Source organism: Neodiprion virginianus, chromosome 3 (assembly GCF_021901495.1).
Source record: "Neodiprion virginianus isolate iyNeoVirg1 chromosome 3, iyNeoVirg1.1, whole genome shotgun sequence".
Taxonomy (NCBI): domain Eukaryota; kingdom Metazoa; phylum Arthropoda; class Insecta; order Hymenoptera; family Diprionidae; genus Neodiprion; species Neodiprion virginianus.
Window position 1 is genome coordinate 19,779,077 of NC_060879.1, and position 15,925 is coordinate 19,795,001.

The 15,925-nt window shown below is 37.0% G+C and overlaps 1 protein-coding gene across 1 annotated transcript in view; it reads left to right on the top strand.

Moving 5' to 3' along the window:
• LOC124300324 (ras-specific guanine nucleotide-releasing factor 2-like) overlaps positions 1-15,925 on the top strand; it is a 107,998-nt gene that overhangs the window by 53,724 nt on the left and 38,349 nt on the right. Inside the window, exons 4-5 of the mRNA XM_046754283.1 lie at positions 3,189-3,295; positions 11,876-12,023. Coding sequence (XP_046610239.1) covers positions 3,189-3,295; positions 11,876-12,023 — 255 coding nt within the window. The remainder of the gene's footprint in view (positions 1-3,188; positions 3,296-11,875; positions 12,024-15,925) is intronic.

Below are 15,925 nucleotides of genomic sequence, written 5' to 3' on the forward strand. Positions count from 1 at the left end.
TTAAAAAATGATATATCTTGTCAACTTTGATATTTCAGTAGCCCACGGAAACGCGATCGGAACAGAAAAAAATGGACAAGTTAAAATTTAGGAATAATAAATTCCTCCGATGACGGATTATATATTACGAAGGCGACAAGTATTTCATTTGCATATTCTGTTCAATACACGATCTGCGTCACTCGGATTTTCCGCGCGATTTTCACCTTGTTGAATCGCCTCTCTCGAAATTGGATCACAGCATCGAATTTCGGGCTTTACTCCTGCAGTCCGGTATAATTATTTTATATATGACGTGCCGACGATGCGTCAACCGCGGAAATCGCTTCGGATTTTCTCGGATCATTATCCCTCGTGTCGAAATAATTTTTCGATAAACTATCGACGCGTATTCGACGGTGGATATTTATTAAATGAAAATTTTGAATTATTTCTGAACTTGGCAAAAGAACGTTTCGTCAAATATTTTCCGATTTTACACCCGGAATCAAACGAACATCCGCAATAGATTCGCAATTTACGGTGTGCGATATTAAAAGCCGAATGAAAGGCTTTTCGGATTGGAAAATTTCAATCTCGTCATATTCATCACAGTTTCGCACAAACGAACAGTAATTTCAGCATAAAAATTATATTGGAAAAAAGTTATTTCTTCTCTTTTTAAATTCTATTCTGACAATTTGGCGGATAGTTTTTTCTTCAAATCTTCCACACTTCCTATAATAAACAGAGCGCAATAAAAATAATTATCGTTCATTAATGAGAAATTTTTAGAAGATAGTGGTGGTTTCGTTTTCGATCAACGTCACTACAGAACTTGTAAAGAAAAGTTTTTCTGTGTGAAAAAAGCGTTTTGTATTTTATACAAACTTCGAAAGTGTTACAAGTTAATGGTTCATGTTGTAGAAAAACGATTAAATGAAAGGTATTAATTTTGGAACGGATAAACTCGCTTCCAAAAACTCAACAGTTTGTCTCTGAACCAAGCTTGAAATGCGTTAAAGCTACAAAAATTTACAATATGGCGATAACCTTATTTCACATTTTATTATTTTTTCGACGTTATTCCGAAAGCATTTTTCATTCGTGTAAGGGTAAAAAAAATTTATCGACGGTAAGAAAATCGTTCAACGCGTTTATATTAGAATAAATCATTTTCTCGATGCATAAAGTCTGCAGATTTATGTACAAAATACAAGAAATACAGTTGTTAAAAGTTTTGTGCAATTTAAGATGTAACTTTTTCTTTTATAAATTCCTGAGTTCATACAACATTTTTTAGACTTTGTATTAATAAGGTGGTGTGAAATTTGAAAAATTTTGGCTCGTTTTGAGTCAAATTCAACAATACCTCGAACATTTTTAACCACTTGCGTGGTAAATATTAAAATGATGTAAGATATTCGCAGATATTCTTACAGTTCGCTAATTTGAACGAAAATTGATTCTTCATTTATTATGTTTGATTTTGTTTCTTTATTTTTTATATTTATGTCGTTCTTTTTTATTATTACCTGGAATACTTCATTCTCGTGTGTAATTATCTTCTATTCAATTGTAACATTTTTTTTTTTTTACTAATATGCAGATAGTGTGAGAAATCAATTTGAATTTTAGTGACTTTTATTTGTTCGTACATTTCTCAGTATTCACGTTTGACATTTTGTCTTGATTTTATACAGTTAAGAATAACAGAAAAGAAAAGACTCAAGTTGTTACATGCAGCCAGAAGGCAATGTGCTCGAGATGTCAAATTGAACCCCATCGAATCCCTAAAAATGAGATAAATTGAAAATTTCGCCTAAAATTTTTCCATACACGGTCACGATGAATAATCAATTTTTTCAAATTTCAATCCAAATAACGAATTTCCTCCCAATTAAATATTCGCTTATTCAAATCTTTTTAACAGATAAAACAGCACATTTGCACAGCAAAATTTTTTTCTTGATCTTGATATTTGCATTAGAGTGCAAGGCGTATGTACGATTAAAAATGAAATCTTACTCTTAGCTTTTACGCTGCCTATTTCCGGTAAAAGTAGAGGGGTGACCGAGCCGAGGTTGCACTGATCTGAAATGCAGATACCCTTGGCCTGGATCCTCGAGAAGACTTCGCTGCTCGCGTTCTCGTCAAAAGCGAGATCGAAATCCCCTGTGAATAGCCCCGCGCATCGTGGAATAAGTCTCTTGAGTCGCTCTCTCTTTCTTCAACATTCTGGGTAAAAAAGCGCTACCGCGGCCTCTTCACTCACTTAACTGATACCGAAGCGGCAAGGAATGTATTCTGAATGATTTAACACCGCAAACGAGGTCCGGGGGATGCAGGAAATTTCGTTTTTAGGGGTCTAATACCAGGAAAAGCATGATTTTTTCAATCGTTGTGCTATTTTTAACCTTCGAAACATTATACAAGCTTGCAGGTCTCGGAAGATTTTCATCTCGGAGAAGAGTTGAGATTTTTAATTTCAAGTTCTAAATCATCGATGTGTGAAAACTCCATATTGATTTTGCCGTCTTCGATCCCGTAGAAAAGTTTTCAACTTCGCTATCAGAGAAATTTTCAGGTTTCAGACAATTTTGTCGAACTTTTACATTAGCGATCTTGGAAAATACAAATTTTTTCGCCCAATGCTTTTGAAAAGAATTCAGAAATCCTTGTAAGTAAGTCCGAAATTTATAAGGGTGAAGGGACAATCCTTTGATTCTTACCTTTTGAGTACGTTTCGCGCAAAAAAAGACATTGTCTCGAAAAAGAAGTATAAGTACTTTGTTTTTAATCTAGGTCGATCTACAAAAACGTTTCTGAAATCTATACGAACTTTCAAGAGCAGATTGTGTTATATTGACATCAGATAGTGTTAGAATGACATCCTGTTACAGTATTAAATCGATATCATATAGTACCAGACTTACATTAGATCGCGTTACGTTTGTAAGACTGATACCAGATCGTGTCAGGTTGGCATCAGATCGTGTTAAATTGACATCAGATTAAAGTCTTATATCGTTACAATAGATAGTATCATATTAACATCAGTCGGTCGTGTATTTACATAAAATAGTATCATAATGGATTGGCTCTAAATTATGGTTAACGAAAGTTGACGCCGCACGTTTTTCTTGCAGTGTAAGAATGATAAACGAAGTCTCAGCATTAAATATCTGTATGAATTCTTCTGATTCCAGCACTGTTTCGCCATCTCGTATCGTCGAGAAAATCAGCGTCAATACGAGCTTCGGGCAGCCACGGAAACGGATTGCCGTTTGTGGATAGACGCCATCCGTGAAGCAAGGTAAGGGGATCTTGAGGTGTTTACCACGTTGCGGCGTACACGTGAACTCAGAATCCGTGTGTAAGCACATCATATTCGATCTGTAGAGCTTGTTCAGCCATCAGAGAATTCGCCTTGAATTTGTTGTGTCTCGCTGCTCAATTCGGTAGAAAAAAAACAGTCCCTTTTCGTTCCCATGGCTCGAGAAGCTCTGTTAAGCTGGAATAGAAACCGTAATGCCTTTATTTTCTTTGTTCCGTGGAGGCAGACGGTCGACCCGATATAAGAGAAAAAAAAAGAAAAAAAAAAACGAAAAAAGACAGAAACGGGCTAAACATTTTGTCGAAACAATTCACTCTCTGTTTCAGTCTGAACGAATCTTTCCCGACTATTCCCGCGATTTGTGTGCAGCTTTGCGTGTGCATTCGTCGATCCCACATTATATTCATCCGATTGGCCTCAGGCTGTATTGAAACTGGTTTGTTGTATTTAATATTAAAACAAAATAGCGCCTCGTACCGGCCTGGTTAATTACTTCATTAAATTGCGAGCGTGATCAAAATTCGCAGGATTCGGTAATTGAACGGTTTTCATGATTGTTTAAGCGGAGAGCAGAAAATTGTCGAATCGAATTACCCTGGTCTCAGAACGAGGGCTGGTTGATTGCTAATTACGATATTTCACGGTGGCAATTAATATTGTCGAAATATCGGGATGAGCTATGGTCCAATTCAAAATTTACTGTAATTGGTACGATTATTTTTGTGACGGTCCAATTTCCAATTCGCCGTGAACTGCGTACCGTAATGCACAGATTTCTCGTACAGCCCTAATTCGCGAAGCGTTCTCGATGATCATGATAATGAAACTTCAAGAAGGTGGATAGTTCAGGCTTTCGCGGCTGAAGATACGAAGTGTTGTGCCAAGTAGTTCGTGTACAAGGCTCGGACGCGCCTTCTTTGTATCTACACAGAGCCTAGTCGTCAAAAATGTTCAACGACATTCTACGATACGATGTCTAATCATCGTTTTATCAACTTTTGTAAAAACAAACATATTTACTTGGAAAACTTGGTAGATTTTATTTTATTTATCTTACTACAACTTTGAATTTTGCATTTTCATCGTTTCATCGTTGAAAAAAAATGTTCTACGAGCTTCTATAGTGTTCATTTTTGTAGTTAGTTGATAACGTTTAATGCGATGGGTATCAAACGACGGCTACTTTTTTCGCACTACGACTGTGTCCAATTTTAATTCAGTGTATCTATTCGCTCTAAACTAAGTTTATCTCTAGCGTTGAAAAATAGTATACACGCAAAAGTACTTTTCGATCAGGGTGCTTGAAACTGTGAAATCGAAACTCCTGTTCGGAACCGCGACGCCAAGTGAGTGGAGACGTGCTTTCAGCTTGAAGAAGAAGCCTTTGCCATCCAGCCAAACTATAAGTTACACGAAATTTCGAAGAGGCCGTTAAAGCTAGCACTCGCAGTGACTCTGGGAAGGCACTTTGAGTTTGTACTGGCGTCGCAACCACGTATAAAGCATAACGTCCAATATCCATGGAGCATTATTTTGGGGGTGGCCTAAATAATGTACGTACACGTAAAGCGTGCTTTATAGGCTTCCATCGAAATTGGTCTGGTGTGGCTGTTCTCTGAATCCCAAGCTACACCTTGCGGTTCCGATGAAATTCCGGCATTCAATACTTGGGCTTCCAAGCTACGTGTGGCTTGTAGTGTACGGGGAGGAATCGGAGAAACTTAGCAAACCGAGTTACCGGCTGAGCATGCGCAGAATAATTGAGCTTTATTGGGCGGTGAGATCGCGCGCCGGTTAATATCTTCGTATGCAAAGCAGGGCAGCCAACTTACTCAAAACAGAGTATGAGACGTCAAACCCACTAGCGTCGAGTAGCGAATTGAAATTATGTTGTCATGGTGACGCGTAGCAGTTCGTTGACAATAACAGTTTGCCAAGCTTTCTCGAATTACTCCATCAACCGTTCGAGATCCGTCTTTGGTAAAAAAATGAGCATCACTTTCATAACCTTTACAAGATGCGTTTGACGGCTGATGCGTGAGTTGGTTAGCCTGCATCGAAATTCGACAAGGCTCGCGCATGCGCAGTTGAACGCTCAGTCTGCTAGATTCTGCTCTTGATTGTTCCCCTTTGGTATAATGCGCTTAATTCATGCGCTTTCGAATATTAAAATATTTCACTGCTGTTAATTCTCTTGTTGCTTTAAAGTGAACAAGAGCTCATACGAAACCGGAGGAATGTGAGCCGATATTAAATACTGTCACATCGTTTTATTATTAGAAGAAGAGAGAAATATTTTAATATTTGAAAGTTAAAAGAATCAGTTCTTACGAATATTCGACATATATTTTTCTGTAGTAAAAAGAATCACACACATCTTAAGTTTTACAAAAACTTTTGTTACGTCGTACAAAACATAGCCACCGACGGATTTAAGGATATCTCAATTTTAAAGTTCCCAAACCTAGAATGTTTGGAAATTTCAACGTCGTTAAGATCGTAGTAAAAATGTTTACAGCCCAGCCCCACGCGTGTACTATATTTTAGTGGAAAAGTGTAATAATCTCGGAGAAGAGCGAAATCTAAGACAAAGACCCTTTTCTGAACTGCCCTACTCCACATACTCTAAGCGTGAGCCGAAACCCGCACGAAAATCCAAAAATTTCAAATCGAGATATCTATCTATTGTAAGTAGTTTTTTACTTCAGTACTTTGGACTTGAAAAGTAAAAATCACTGGTCATAGAAAGTGGTTAATTGTTTTTCTCCTACTGATAGTATGAAGACAAAAATTCATTCTAGACAAATTGTAATCTCATCAATGAATCCATTATTGACATCGGCAATTATTTTCAGCCGTAACAACGAAAGTCGTAATGAGTAGGATTATTTTTTTGTTTTCCAGTATTCAACATGATTTGATCGATCGTAAAATATACCAAATAACGATCAAGTCAAATATTTTACAAATTCACAGTTAAAAATCAATCACTTGTGATATTTCAATACGATTTTCTTTAACTGATTCTATTTTGGACAGTAATCGCTTTTCATCGTATTTTTTGTTTATTGAAACGAATTTGAATTCATAAAAAAACGTTTGCCTTTGTTCAAAATTCAAATTAGGCTCATTCCACGTTTGTAAAAGATCAATTTAATACTCGGGCTTAATTGTGACATTTATTTTTTTAGACGTGATATGTAATATACGTGCGTTTTTTTAATGATGGCCCCAATGGTCGATTCGAAGCGCTGAAAAATACGCTGTACAGATTCTCAATTTTCCAGTGGGTTCGTTTAGAGAAGAAAAAAGGAGAAAAAGCGAAGCATAACCTTGTCAACTTGTTGAGCATTCTCACGTGTAAAATGCGTAAAATTCTTTGCGTTAAATATGCTAAAAATAGAACCGCAGGGGGAAGGTGAATTCAATTTGCGATTCCGTTTTTAGCTACACGAGACAGCTAACAAGGGATGCGGGTGTTTCCCGATAATTAATAATTTATCGTGACAGAGTGTCTTTAAAAAAAATTAAACAAATGCCTCCGTTAGTCGTGGTCGACATGCTTTGACGAAGAAACAGATATTTGAAGGAATCAAATAATAACTGACTGCAATTTATCACGATACAGTATTTGAATACACGTGACAATTGACCGTAAGTTTTCTGACTTACATTTATAAAGGTTCTGTATTCAAGCTTAATTTCAGTGCACGCTTAATTTTTCACCATTATTGGTATTCCACACATTAAAAGAATAAACAATTACGGAAATCGAAAACGGAACTTGTCCAAATCGACAATTTCTATCAAAATTCTGGTAAAAAATAAACAAAAACAAAACATAATATATAAGACATGTACTGTCAAATTCCGTCCAAGTCGTCCCGAGGGAAAAATACAATAGCAAATATTTCAGTACCTCCTTTCTCCCCTCGCATTTAAAAGTCGATTATTCGCGCATCTTTTCGAATCGAAAGAACAAAGGCGCTAGTCTCCCTGTTTAGTTTTTCGCTTAAATTGTCTGGTCTTTTTTATCTAGTTATATTTAGTTTTATTTAGTTTTACTTATTTATTTATTCATTTATGCAATTTTTCTTTCTTTTACTTATTTTTTCACCCACTTAACAACTCGTCGATGCATTCATCTATTCATTTATTTTTTATTTCTCATTTTTATTTTTCATTTTATCCATTCATTTATTTAGTTACTTATTTATTTCTCTTCTATTATACTTTAGTTTTACTTTATTCTATTCGTACTTGTCATCTTTCTCTGTTGTAACATTCTTCTTTTCCTTTACGTGTTCACACTTTCGATGTCATTTAGATTCACCTCTTTTTATGTCCTGTTACTACTTTACTTGTGTTTCTGCTTTTTATCCAACATTGCCATGGGCATAATAAACCTTATCTATCTATCTATCTATCTCTCCGAGATATGATTCGATTCTGAGCATTTCAATGTCGGGACATCAGCTAGTTTGACGGCTATCACTTACCGCCGACGCTTGTCACATCCTCGGGCGAGTTTCGAATGGGGTTTACTTCCCCAACAGTAATCAATTCTGTTGCGGACGTTGATTTTTCGATATAATCAGACGTAGGCATGGGGCTGGAAGCCTGCAGGATGAAAGTGTACCGTTCGAATAGTTTTTACGAATTATGAATTCAAATTGCGTTAATGAATTTTATTCCGTTGTAAAATCATTGTTATGGGTACTTATCGATGAAATGAGGCTTCGCTGATAAAGGTATTAACGGCATGGAAATTAATTTAGAACTGATTTGTAGAGAAATTGATCTATTCACAAAAAAGAGACAGTCTCAGATATGTCGAAATTGGACAAACTACACGATCGTGACATGTAAAAGAATAGAAACGCGATAGAAACGTGATACTTTTGAATTTATGAAAACTCGAACTTACGAGTTTGAATTTGCAATTTTTACAAATAATTAGATGCTTCACGGTATAAAATTCAACTCAATTCAACCAACTTCATTTTCATTTTTCAAACTCTGATTGCATATTATTTTTGCTTCGTACAATGTATTCTTTGTATGACTCCTGACGTGATTTTAAGGGGTTTTATACCCAATCAAGAGGGCGAAATCAAGCGACTTTTCAAGGATTTTTCACGAAGAGACATTTCAATTTATTGATATAAAAATTTATACACATATTAGGGTAACATTGAATTTCATTCTGATGTTTTTTATTTTAACAAAGCTGATCCGCGGGAGGGAACAAAAAAAATTTAGTTAATATAAGGTATTATCTGGTCTTTAATCGAAGGAATAAGTTTGAAAAGCACTTTATACCTACGCTGCAGGGCGTCCCTGCGAATGTGCGCGCAACTTCGAGAATATTTGTTGGATCGTCATGAAATTTTCTGTGTATATACTCGAATATATGTTTATTAGGGAAATGTAATTAAAAAATCGATTTTTGAAAATTGAATAAAAATATTGGAAATTCAATAAGTTAGCATTTTTTGAGTAGAATGATTCATTTTCTGGTATTTTGTTGTTTAACGATTTTTTTTCGTATTCAAATTTTCATTTTTCTAAAGATAACTAATTTGCCTTGAAATGTAATAGTTTGAGTGCACCCCGGAATTCCTTCTTTGTCTTCAGCAATCACGGTGCTACACCAGTGTTATACACAGGAGATGGGCAGCGTAAGGGTTAAATTGAAACTGCCATTTTTATTCCAAATTATTAAAGTTCAGTGCCCAAGCCTCAGATAGTTAATTAAAAATCTGAGAAACGGGTTGATTCCTTATTTTCACAATACAGTTGATCGGATCTTCCGCGCGACGAATTTTCCCGAGCTTGTTTTTCCCTTGAGGAAAACTGGCTAGTTCTAAGAGTTCACGCATGAACCCTGCAAACTTTTCCACACGGCTCAGTGTCTTTAGTTTTTGATAAGTTAACTGCTCACAGTGTTCCTTCTACCTGCTCAAGGAAACTGGTCTCAAAGTTTCAACGAAGTTTGAGCAACGATTGCTACTGCCAATGAATTTCATATCGTATCGCGAAACTTGTTATATCTTCATCCTTTTCCGATTTCAAACTACGAGCAACAATTAATTGCCAACAGCAAGTTAATTTCTCGCTATGGTTTTCCCTCGTCTGCGGGTTGGAATTGTGCAATACTGGCGTATAATAGCTACGAACCATCAAAGTGGCGTTCAGGCTCAATTACACCTGAGCTATTCTATCGTTAATTGACGTAAATCGTCTATTGACCCGCGAGCCACTCTATGGATTCGAGGGTAACGCTGCAGGTAATTAATTTCATCCCAGTTAGAACCCAGTGTATTGCCTCTACGGTTTGATATAAAAATGTATATACATATATACAGGGTGTTTTCGAGTAAACATCGCATTATATTTGGTTGCCTAACACTGAGGGGAACAAATATCGGTACGTTAGGTAGCGCGTTTAAAGTCCTCGCGACTTAACTGAAACTGCCCGTTGTTGGCGACCCATACCGATACATAGACAGAAAACAACAGCTGAAACTAGTGCTTTATGACCTATAATTTCGTAATCGGCCGTTGCCACAGACCCATTCTTGCCCCATGTGATTAGTAAGTTATAATTCGATGTTTAACGCGACCTCAACTTGAGAATGTGTGAAAAATTAAGAAGTGTACTCAATAACACTACAGTTTGGACGAGCATTACTTGAAAACATGTGTAATAACAGAGAGGTATGGTGAGGCGAGGGGATGAACGACCGCTATAGATCAGCTAGAGATTAGTAAGAGGACAGAATGTATTATAATACTACGATGTGTGTGTCAATGAATCCAAGTACGCTAATCTCACGCACACTACGGCGTGTGGTCAACAAGACAATACAGTCCAAAGTTCTCAAAATCACCGCGAGAGCAAGCGAGACGAGAATACGGAGAAGAATCCAAAACCAGATCAGTATTAGTCGAAACTCCGAAGTGAAAACACGTGAGTCTTGTTGACAGTAGCTCGTTATGTGTGCGTGAGTGATACAGTGAACTGTGTGAACGTGGGGATATCAACTCGACGAATCGAGGCTCTTAATGATCGATTTGATTATTAAATGACGTTGGATCGTGTTTCTAATGTATCAGTGATCGAGTAATTAGATGCGAGAGCAGAACTGGGTAGAACCGGTTGGGGATTCTCGCGCTGGCCTTCCCGGGGCCTCATGATTGAGGTTTGGACCCGGGGTGGTTGACACGTTGGGAAACCAACGTGGTTGTTACAGTTCGCGGATCAAGAACGTTTGAAAATAAATAACAAATCACACAAAATTGGTGTAGCCGCGTGGGCTGGCCTTGCCGGGGTAGCTAAGCTAAGCTACCCTGGGGTGGTTTCCGTGTCGGGAAATCGGCGCGGCTCGCAGTGCCCGGTTGAAATAGTACAGGTATTGACCATCGGGTGAGATGGTACCTGTACACGTCATCCTGGGGCCTACTCCGGTTTTTTGAATTGACCGGATGATGTGGTAAAGTTGAAATTTTGGTCTAGGATTCTTTACCAATAATTGAACAGTAGAATTAAATACGGCTGTGAGTTACAAATACAATTTCTTTGAACTTGGCACGCACATAATTTCTGAAGAAAAATTGACGAAAAAATGGCACTTATAGCGTTTTTCAATTCTCCTCTTCGATTACTGGAATATGATTTTTAATATTTCATGATCTAGGGCTCAACACCAAAATCGATCGACTCAGTTTTTTTTCTTCAACCGCTTAGAATTGATGAAAAATAAACACTGTAAGTATTACAGTGGGAAGCGACAGGTTGTAAGCGATAAGCTTTATTGGAAAAACCGTGATCTTCACCGAAAACGTGTTTGCGAAGATTTATGAATAATTGCGATCAACAAACGAGACGAGCTGCACGGACTTTTCTTTTTTTATCTCTCCAAAATCGAAAAGAGTTTTCATCCTAGGCTCCAAAAAATTGAGTTTCTTGGAAAATGCTTTCAGCTTTCCCCAGTAACTCAATTTTGTTCGTATCAGTTTCCTCATTAGGGGTTTTGGTAACGTTATAAAAACGCCTAATGACGCATGTGTGCGTCGCTTGCAATTGTACCGAAGTCTGTAATAAATTGCGTCTTATTAGTTGTAACTCCTACAGTTACACGGGGAGAATTTGAAGCTTGTATTTTCATCCGCGAATTCCCAGGCGAGGGTTTCTACCGGCGGTAAATCTACTGGAATTTTCTCCTTAATTTTCCACCGTTTTTCTTTCTCTTCTATTTTCTGTTCATACATCCTCGTCTGTTTTATTCACCCCACGTGTTTTTCTTCCCCGAGGCTTACAAGTGATGAATCTTTTTTCACCAACATAATCGTGGTGATGCTGTCCAATTATAGTTAACGTTCGTTGTTGTTCGTAGTCTTTACTTTTCTACCTTTTTACCCGAATGTCCGGAACTCGTCGAGAGCCAATTAGCATCATATGTCGTACTTGAGAGCTCAATTACGTATTCTGGTTGACAGTTCTTGTATTCGCATAAAAATATTGACTCTCAATTCAAATCATATCTTCTTGTACAGCTTCAACAAGCTGCTTTTGCAAAAGGAGGAACTCGAACAGAAGCATCTCCATCTGCTGCAGATCGTAGAGAGCGAGAAAACTGCAAAGTGGCAATACACTCAACAGTGCGAAGAGCTCGCTTCAGAGATCAAGAAACTGAGGGCTGAGGTACGTGCATTTTCACAAGAAACATTATCTCTATCAATTTTTTTTTTCTCACAAACCTGAATCAAAATTTTACAACTTTGACGTCTTTTGAAGGATTCTTGGATCCTTCGCTCTTCGAAATTTCATATATTTCTCTTACTCACCATCTGTAAAATCATCGATAAGTTCCTTTAATAATTTTTGCTCGTGGAATATGGAAATGTTGAAAGTAGATTGATCAGATATCAAATTCAACCTATATTTTCCTGCACTTAGTTTCAAAGAATTAGTCGGATTTACCAAAAATGTCGATCAAATATAACGATAGAAATATTCTTTCGATTCGAAAAAATCCTATTTGATCGTACGAATCATTGAACAGACCAGTGATTCGTGTTATCAATTGAAACCAAATTTATTTCAATTAACATAACATTTTTTTCATCGTATTTGATCGCCATACTTGGTAAATTCGATAGATTTTCTAGCGTGTATTTTTACAGTCCTAAAAACAAAGCATTAAATAAGCTTCGATTGTTTTTTCTGTTTTGAATCGTCCTACACTGCATTTTCACGGATAATTACCTGGAACCTTGAATCAATGATGTTTGAATCGACAAATATTTTTAAGAGTTTAATGTCATTCTGGGAAAAGAATCGAGGGTAATTACGGAACAAAATGTATTGGGTAATTATAAAACGTACAGATCAATTTCCTCAGTGTTCACACCCACGCTTAAACCTTGTAAATTAGTGAGTGGGAGTAATTAGCCATTAAAAATGTTAAGGGTTTCTTCTTTTTCTAACGAATCACCTTAAAATTGCTAATCTTATCCTATTTTCAAACAAAGGAAAAAGTTTCTTTTACAGAAAATCAGACTTGCTATTAGAACTGAAAAAAATAGATTTTTCAGAAAGGGATTGTAGCAGAAAATAAATATTTATATTGTAAATGGTTTTATTCGAAATCGCATGACGATCAAACAAGTAACGATTTCATCGAAAAAATTTAACTCTTGCATTAAAAATACGTTGGTATAAGGGAATATCAAAATTTTCGTCTCGTTATTGGCTCGTACCCATTAAAAACCGAACCAAAAATTGATTTTCTTAAGCACATTAAATGTAGATGTGTAAATGAAGTCCTTGCTCCCGGAAAGATTGTATTTCAACGTTACAATATCAATTTACTTCAAAGTCGAACGCTTACATTCAAAAATACGGCGTTCACAAGCAATAATCAATTCGTTCAGGTCCAAAATATTGTGGAAACAATTCTAAATAACACAATCTACATCTACTGGATAAGATCTTTTGAAATCAATTGGATCAATAGAACAAAAATGAAGAAAAGTCATCTTTAATTTACTCAGAATGATAAAGAAATACAAATTTTCAGCATGGGTGTTTAATCTTGTTCGGAAAAATGTTAAAAAAATTTGAAAAACCGAAAGTTTGTTTCTGATATCTGAAGCTGACTTCAATAAGGGCCCTTCAAAAAAATTAAATCTGAGATCGTTTGTTGAGAACAATTTAATTTGTTATAGGTATTAGAAAATTCCAGTGAAATCGCACAACGTTACAACAACGTTTTAAATTTTGTTGCAATTGCAAAAAAATCATGGTCAAAGTAGCTATTTGGTGTCGTTATGGTTAAATGTGTTGGTCTGTTTATTTTTCATTTGAATAAAGTATTAACATCGATTTACTGTAGCGCCAACATTGGATCATCGCAATAGTTAAAAGAATAAATATATAGTAATCATAACCGTAATAAAAATGGATCATAACGGATAATGGATTTTCTGGTTATAACTGCCAGTAACCTGCACGAATGGGAATTTCTCTAGCAGTAGGATCGAATCTCATCTTCAGTCGAGTTTCCAGCAGGCCGCGATGCTGGTCTCCGTAATGAGTCAGGCTCACCGAACCATAAGCCTCGTTACAACATAACGCGGGTACAATGTCGGTTAATCAAAACTGTTATGACCTCTAAATTAGAAAAGTCCCTCGTTGTGGCGGTGCGGTCAGCGCTCGTCCTTAAATTACGTAAAGTTATCCAGGGGAATATTGTTTCATGAGTATTCACCATCTCTTTAGACTTTGCGGAGTGAAATGTCACGCTTATCCAGTGAAAACCGTACCATTTGGATATTAGCGAGATTTTACTCTAGAGAATTTAGAGTGCCGAGTAAAATTTCTCTCCTACTGGAGTGGCTCCATTTTCACTTCACAAAATTAACGGAGATACAAGTAGGTAGCAAAGGCCGGTTCTGGATATAGATTCCTATACCGATATTAAGAAAACATTCCAGAAAAAGGTTTGCGTCTTGGCTAATTGTCGGTAAAATGTTGGTATGGGAATCTGCGTCCAGAAACGACTTGATCGACCTAATTTCACATCGTCGACGCAAATAAAAATACCGAAGGACAATTTCTACACCGAATTTCTTTTTATCTCTTCCTAACTTTCAATTCAATTATACTTATGTCACTTGAAGTTCCTCACGTCCCTCGTTTGCGTTATAAAATTCACTCAGCTCCATCCCTAATCCAGATAAATCCAACAAGCTGGGCGCAGATCGAATCAATCGAACGGTACTTCATACCTTCGCACGTCTGTTTAATGTTGACCCTCCGGAGGCCGGAAACCCAGTTGAGGGCGCAATCGAATCATGATTGATTATCGTTGAAACGGGTGACGTCCGACACCTCGGTTCACGTCTGGTGCTCGGGGAACCCCGCATCAATTTAACATCACTCACGAGTGACACCAGTGCCAGTCTAAATTTAAGATCCGGATGAAGGAAAGACTGAAACATGGAAGGTCATGAACGACGGCTGTTTATTTGCTTCCGAATTTTTGAACTTGTCAAATTATCGTTTCAGGAATCCGCTCGAAATTTAGTTACTTGTGAGAATTATCAATTATTTATGGTATACCTGCGGATGAAATCATAACTCTTATAAATTGGAGCAGGAAAAATGTATTGATCAGTTTCTTCGAGTGAAACAAATATAAGTATAACTCGTGGTGATAGTTGAGTTGTTTTGGCATGCGATCGCCTGGTTTTTAGGTGCGAATACAAAGTTTTTCTCACAAAATGATGCAGGAGAATTGAGAGGTCATATTGCCTCATTACTTTATGATGCAAGCGCATACAGAGATGTTTACGAAGAAAGTAGGTGTAAAAGTGTGAAAAAAAAACGACATGCCATATTTTATTTACGTCCTGTTGCAATGCATCTAAATTACTCCACAAAACATTTTTCGGAGAAGTTGTATAAATTTTCTGTGAAAAATTGTTTCTCGTCACGGGGTTTTGCTGTAGATGAAAATTCGCACATCGTGTTTGCGTCGCAGAACGTCTCGTATGTTATTGTTGTGCAATTTATTGCGCCATGCGCATAAAAAATTGCTCGTGATATTCCCCGATCACAAAGTGCGAAATAATGAGGGGTGAGAAATGGGTAAAAACGGGCGAGTACACTTTTGCAGCTTGTTTCCCTAATCGTGAATCGATAGTTGACGTGAGGGATGGCAGGACAATTGCATTCGATTTCAAACGAAACATGTGAGCTTCTGTACTGCAAAATTGAATCGTAATTGAGCCAAGATTCCGCGAACCATAAAGCTTTGTAAGAAACCTTACGCACGTGTACACGAGGCGCGTATAACGTGAGCCTGGACGATCCTGAAGTTTATTCTCAGCTTGAATTGCCTTTTCACGTGCGAATAACTCTGCTGTAGTCAATTGGCACAACGAGAGAAATTTCTAGACTCAGTTACTATGCAGTCTTTGACTATTCTTATTCTTTGCCATAACCGAAAAAGGAAAGCAGTTTTTAAACTGTAAACAGAGAACCCAATTTGTGTTACGATTTCGTTTGATTATGGTTACTCGTATCATATTTTCTTGTAA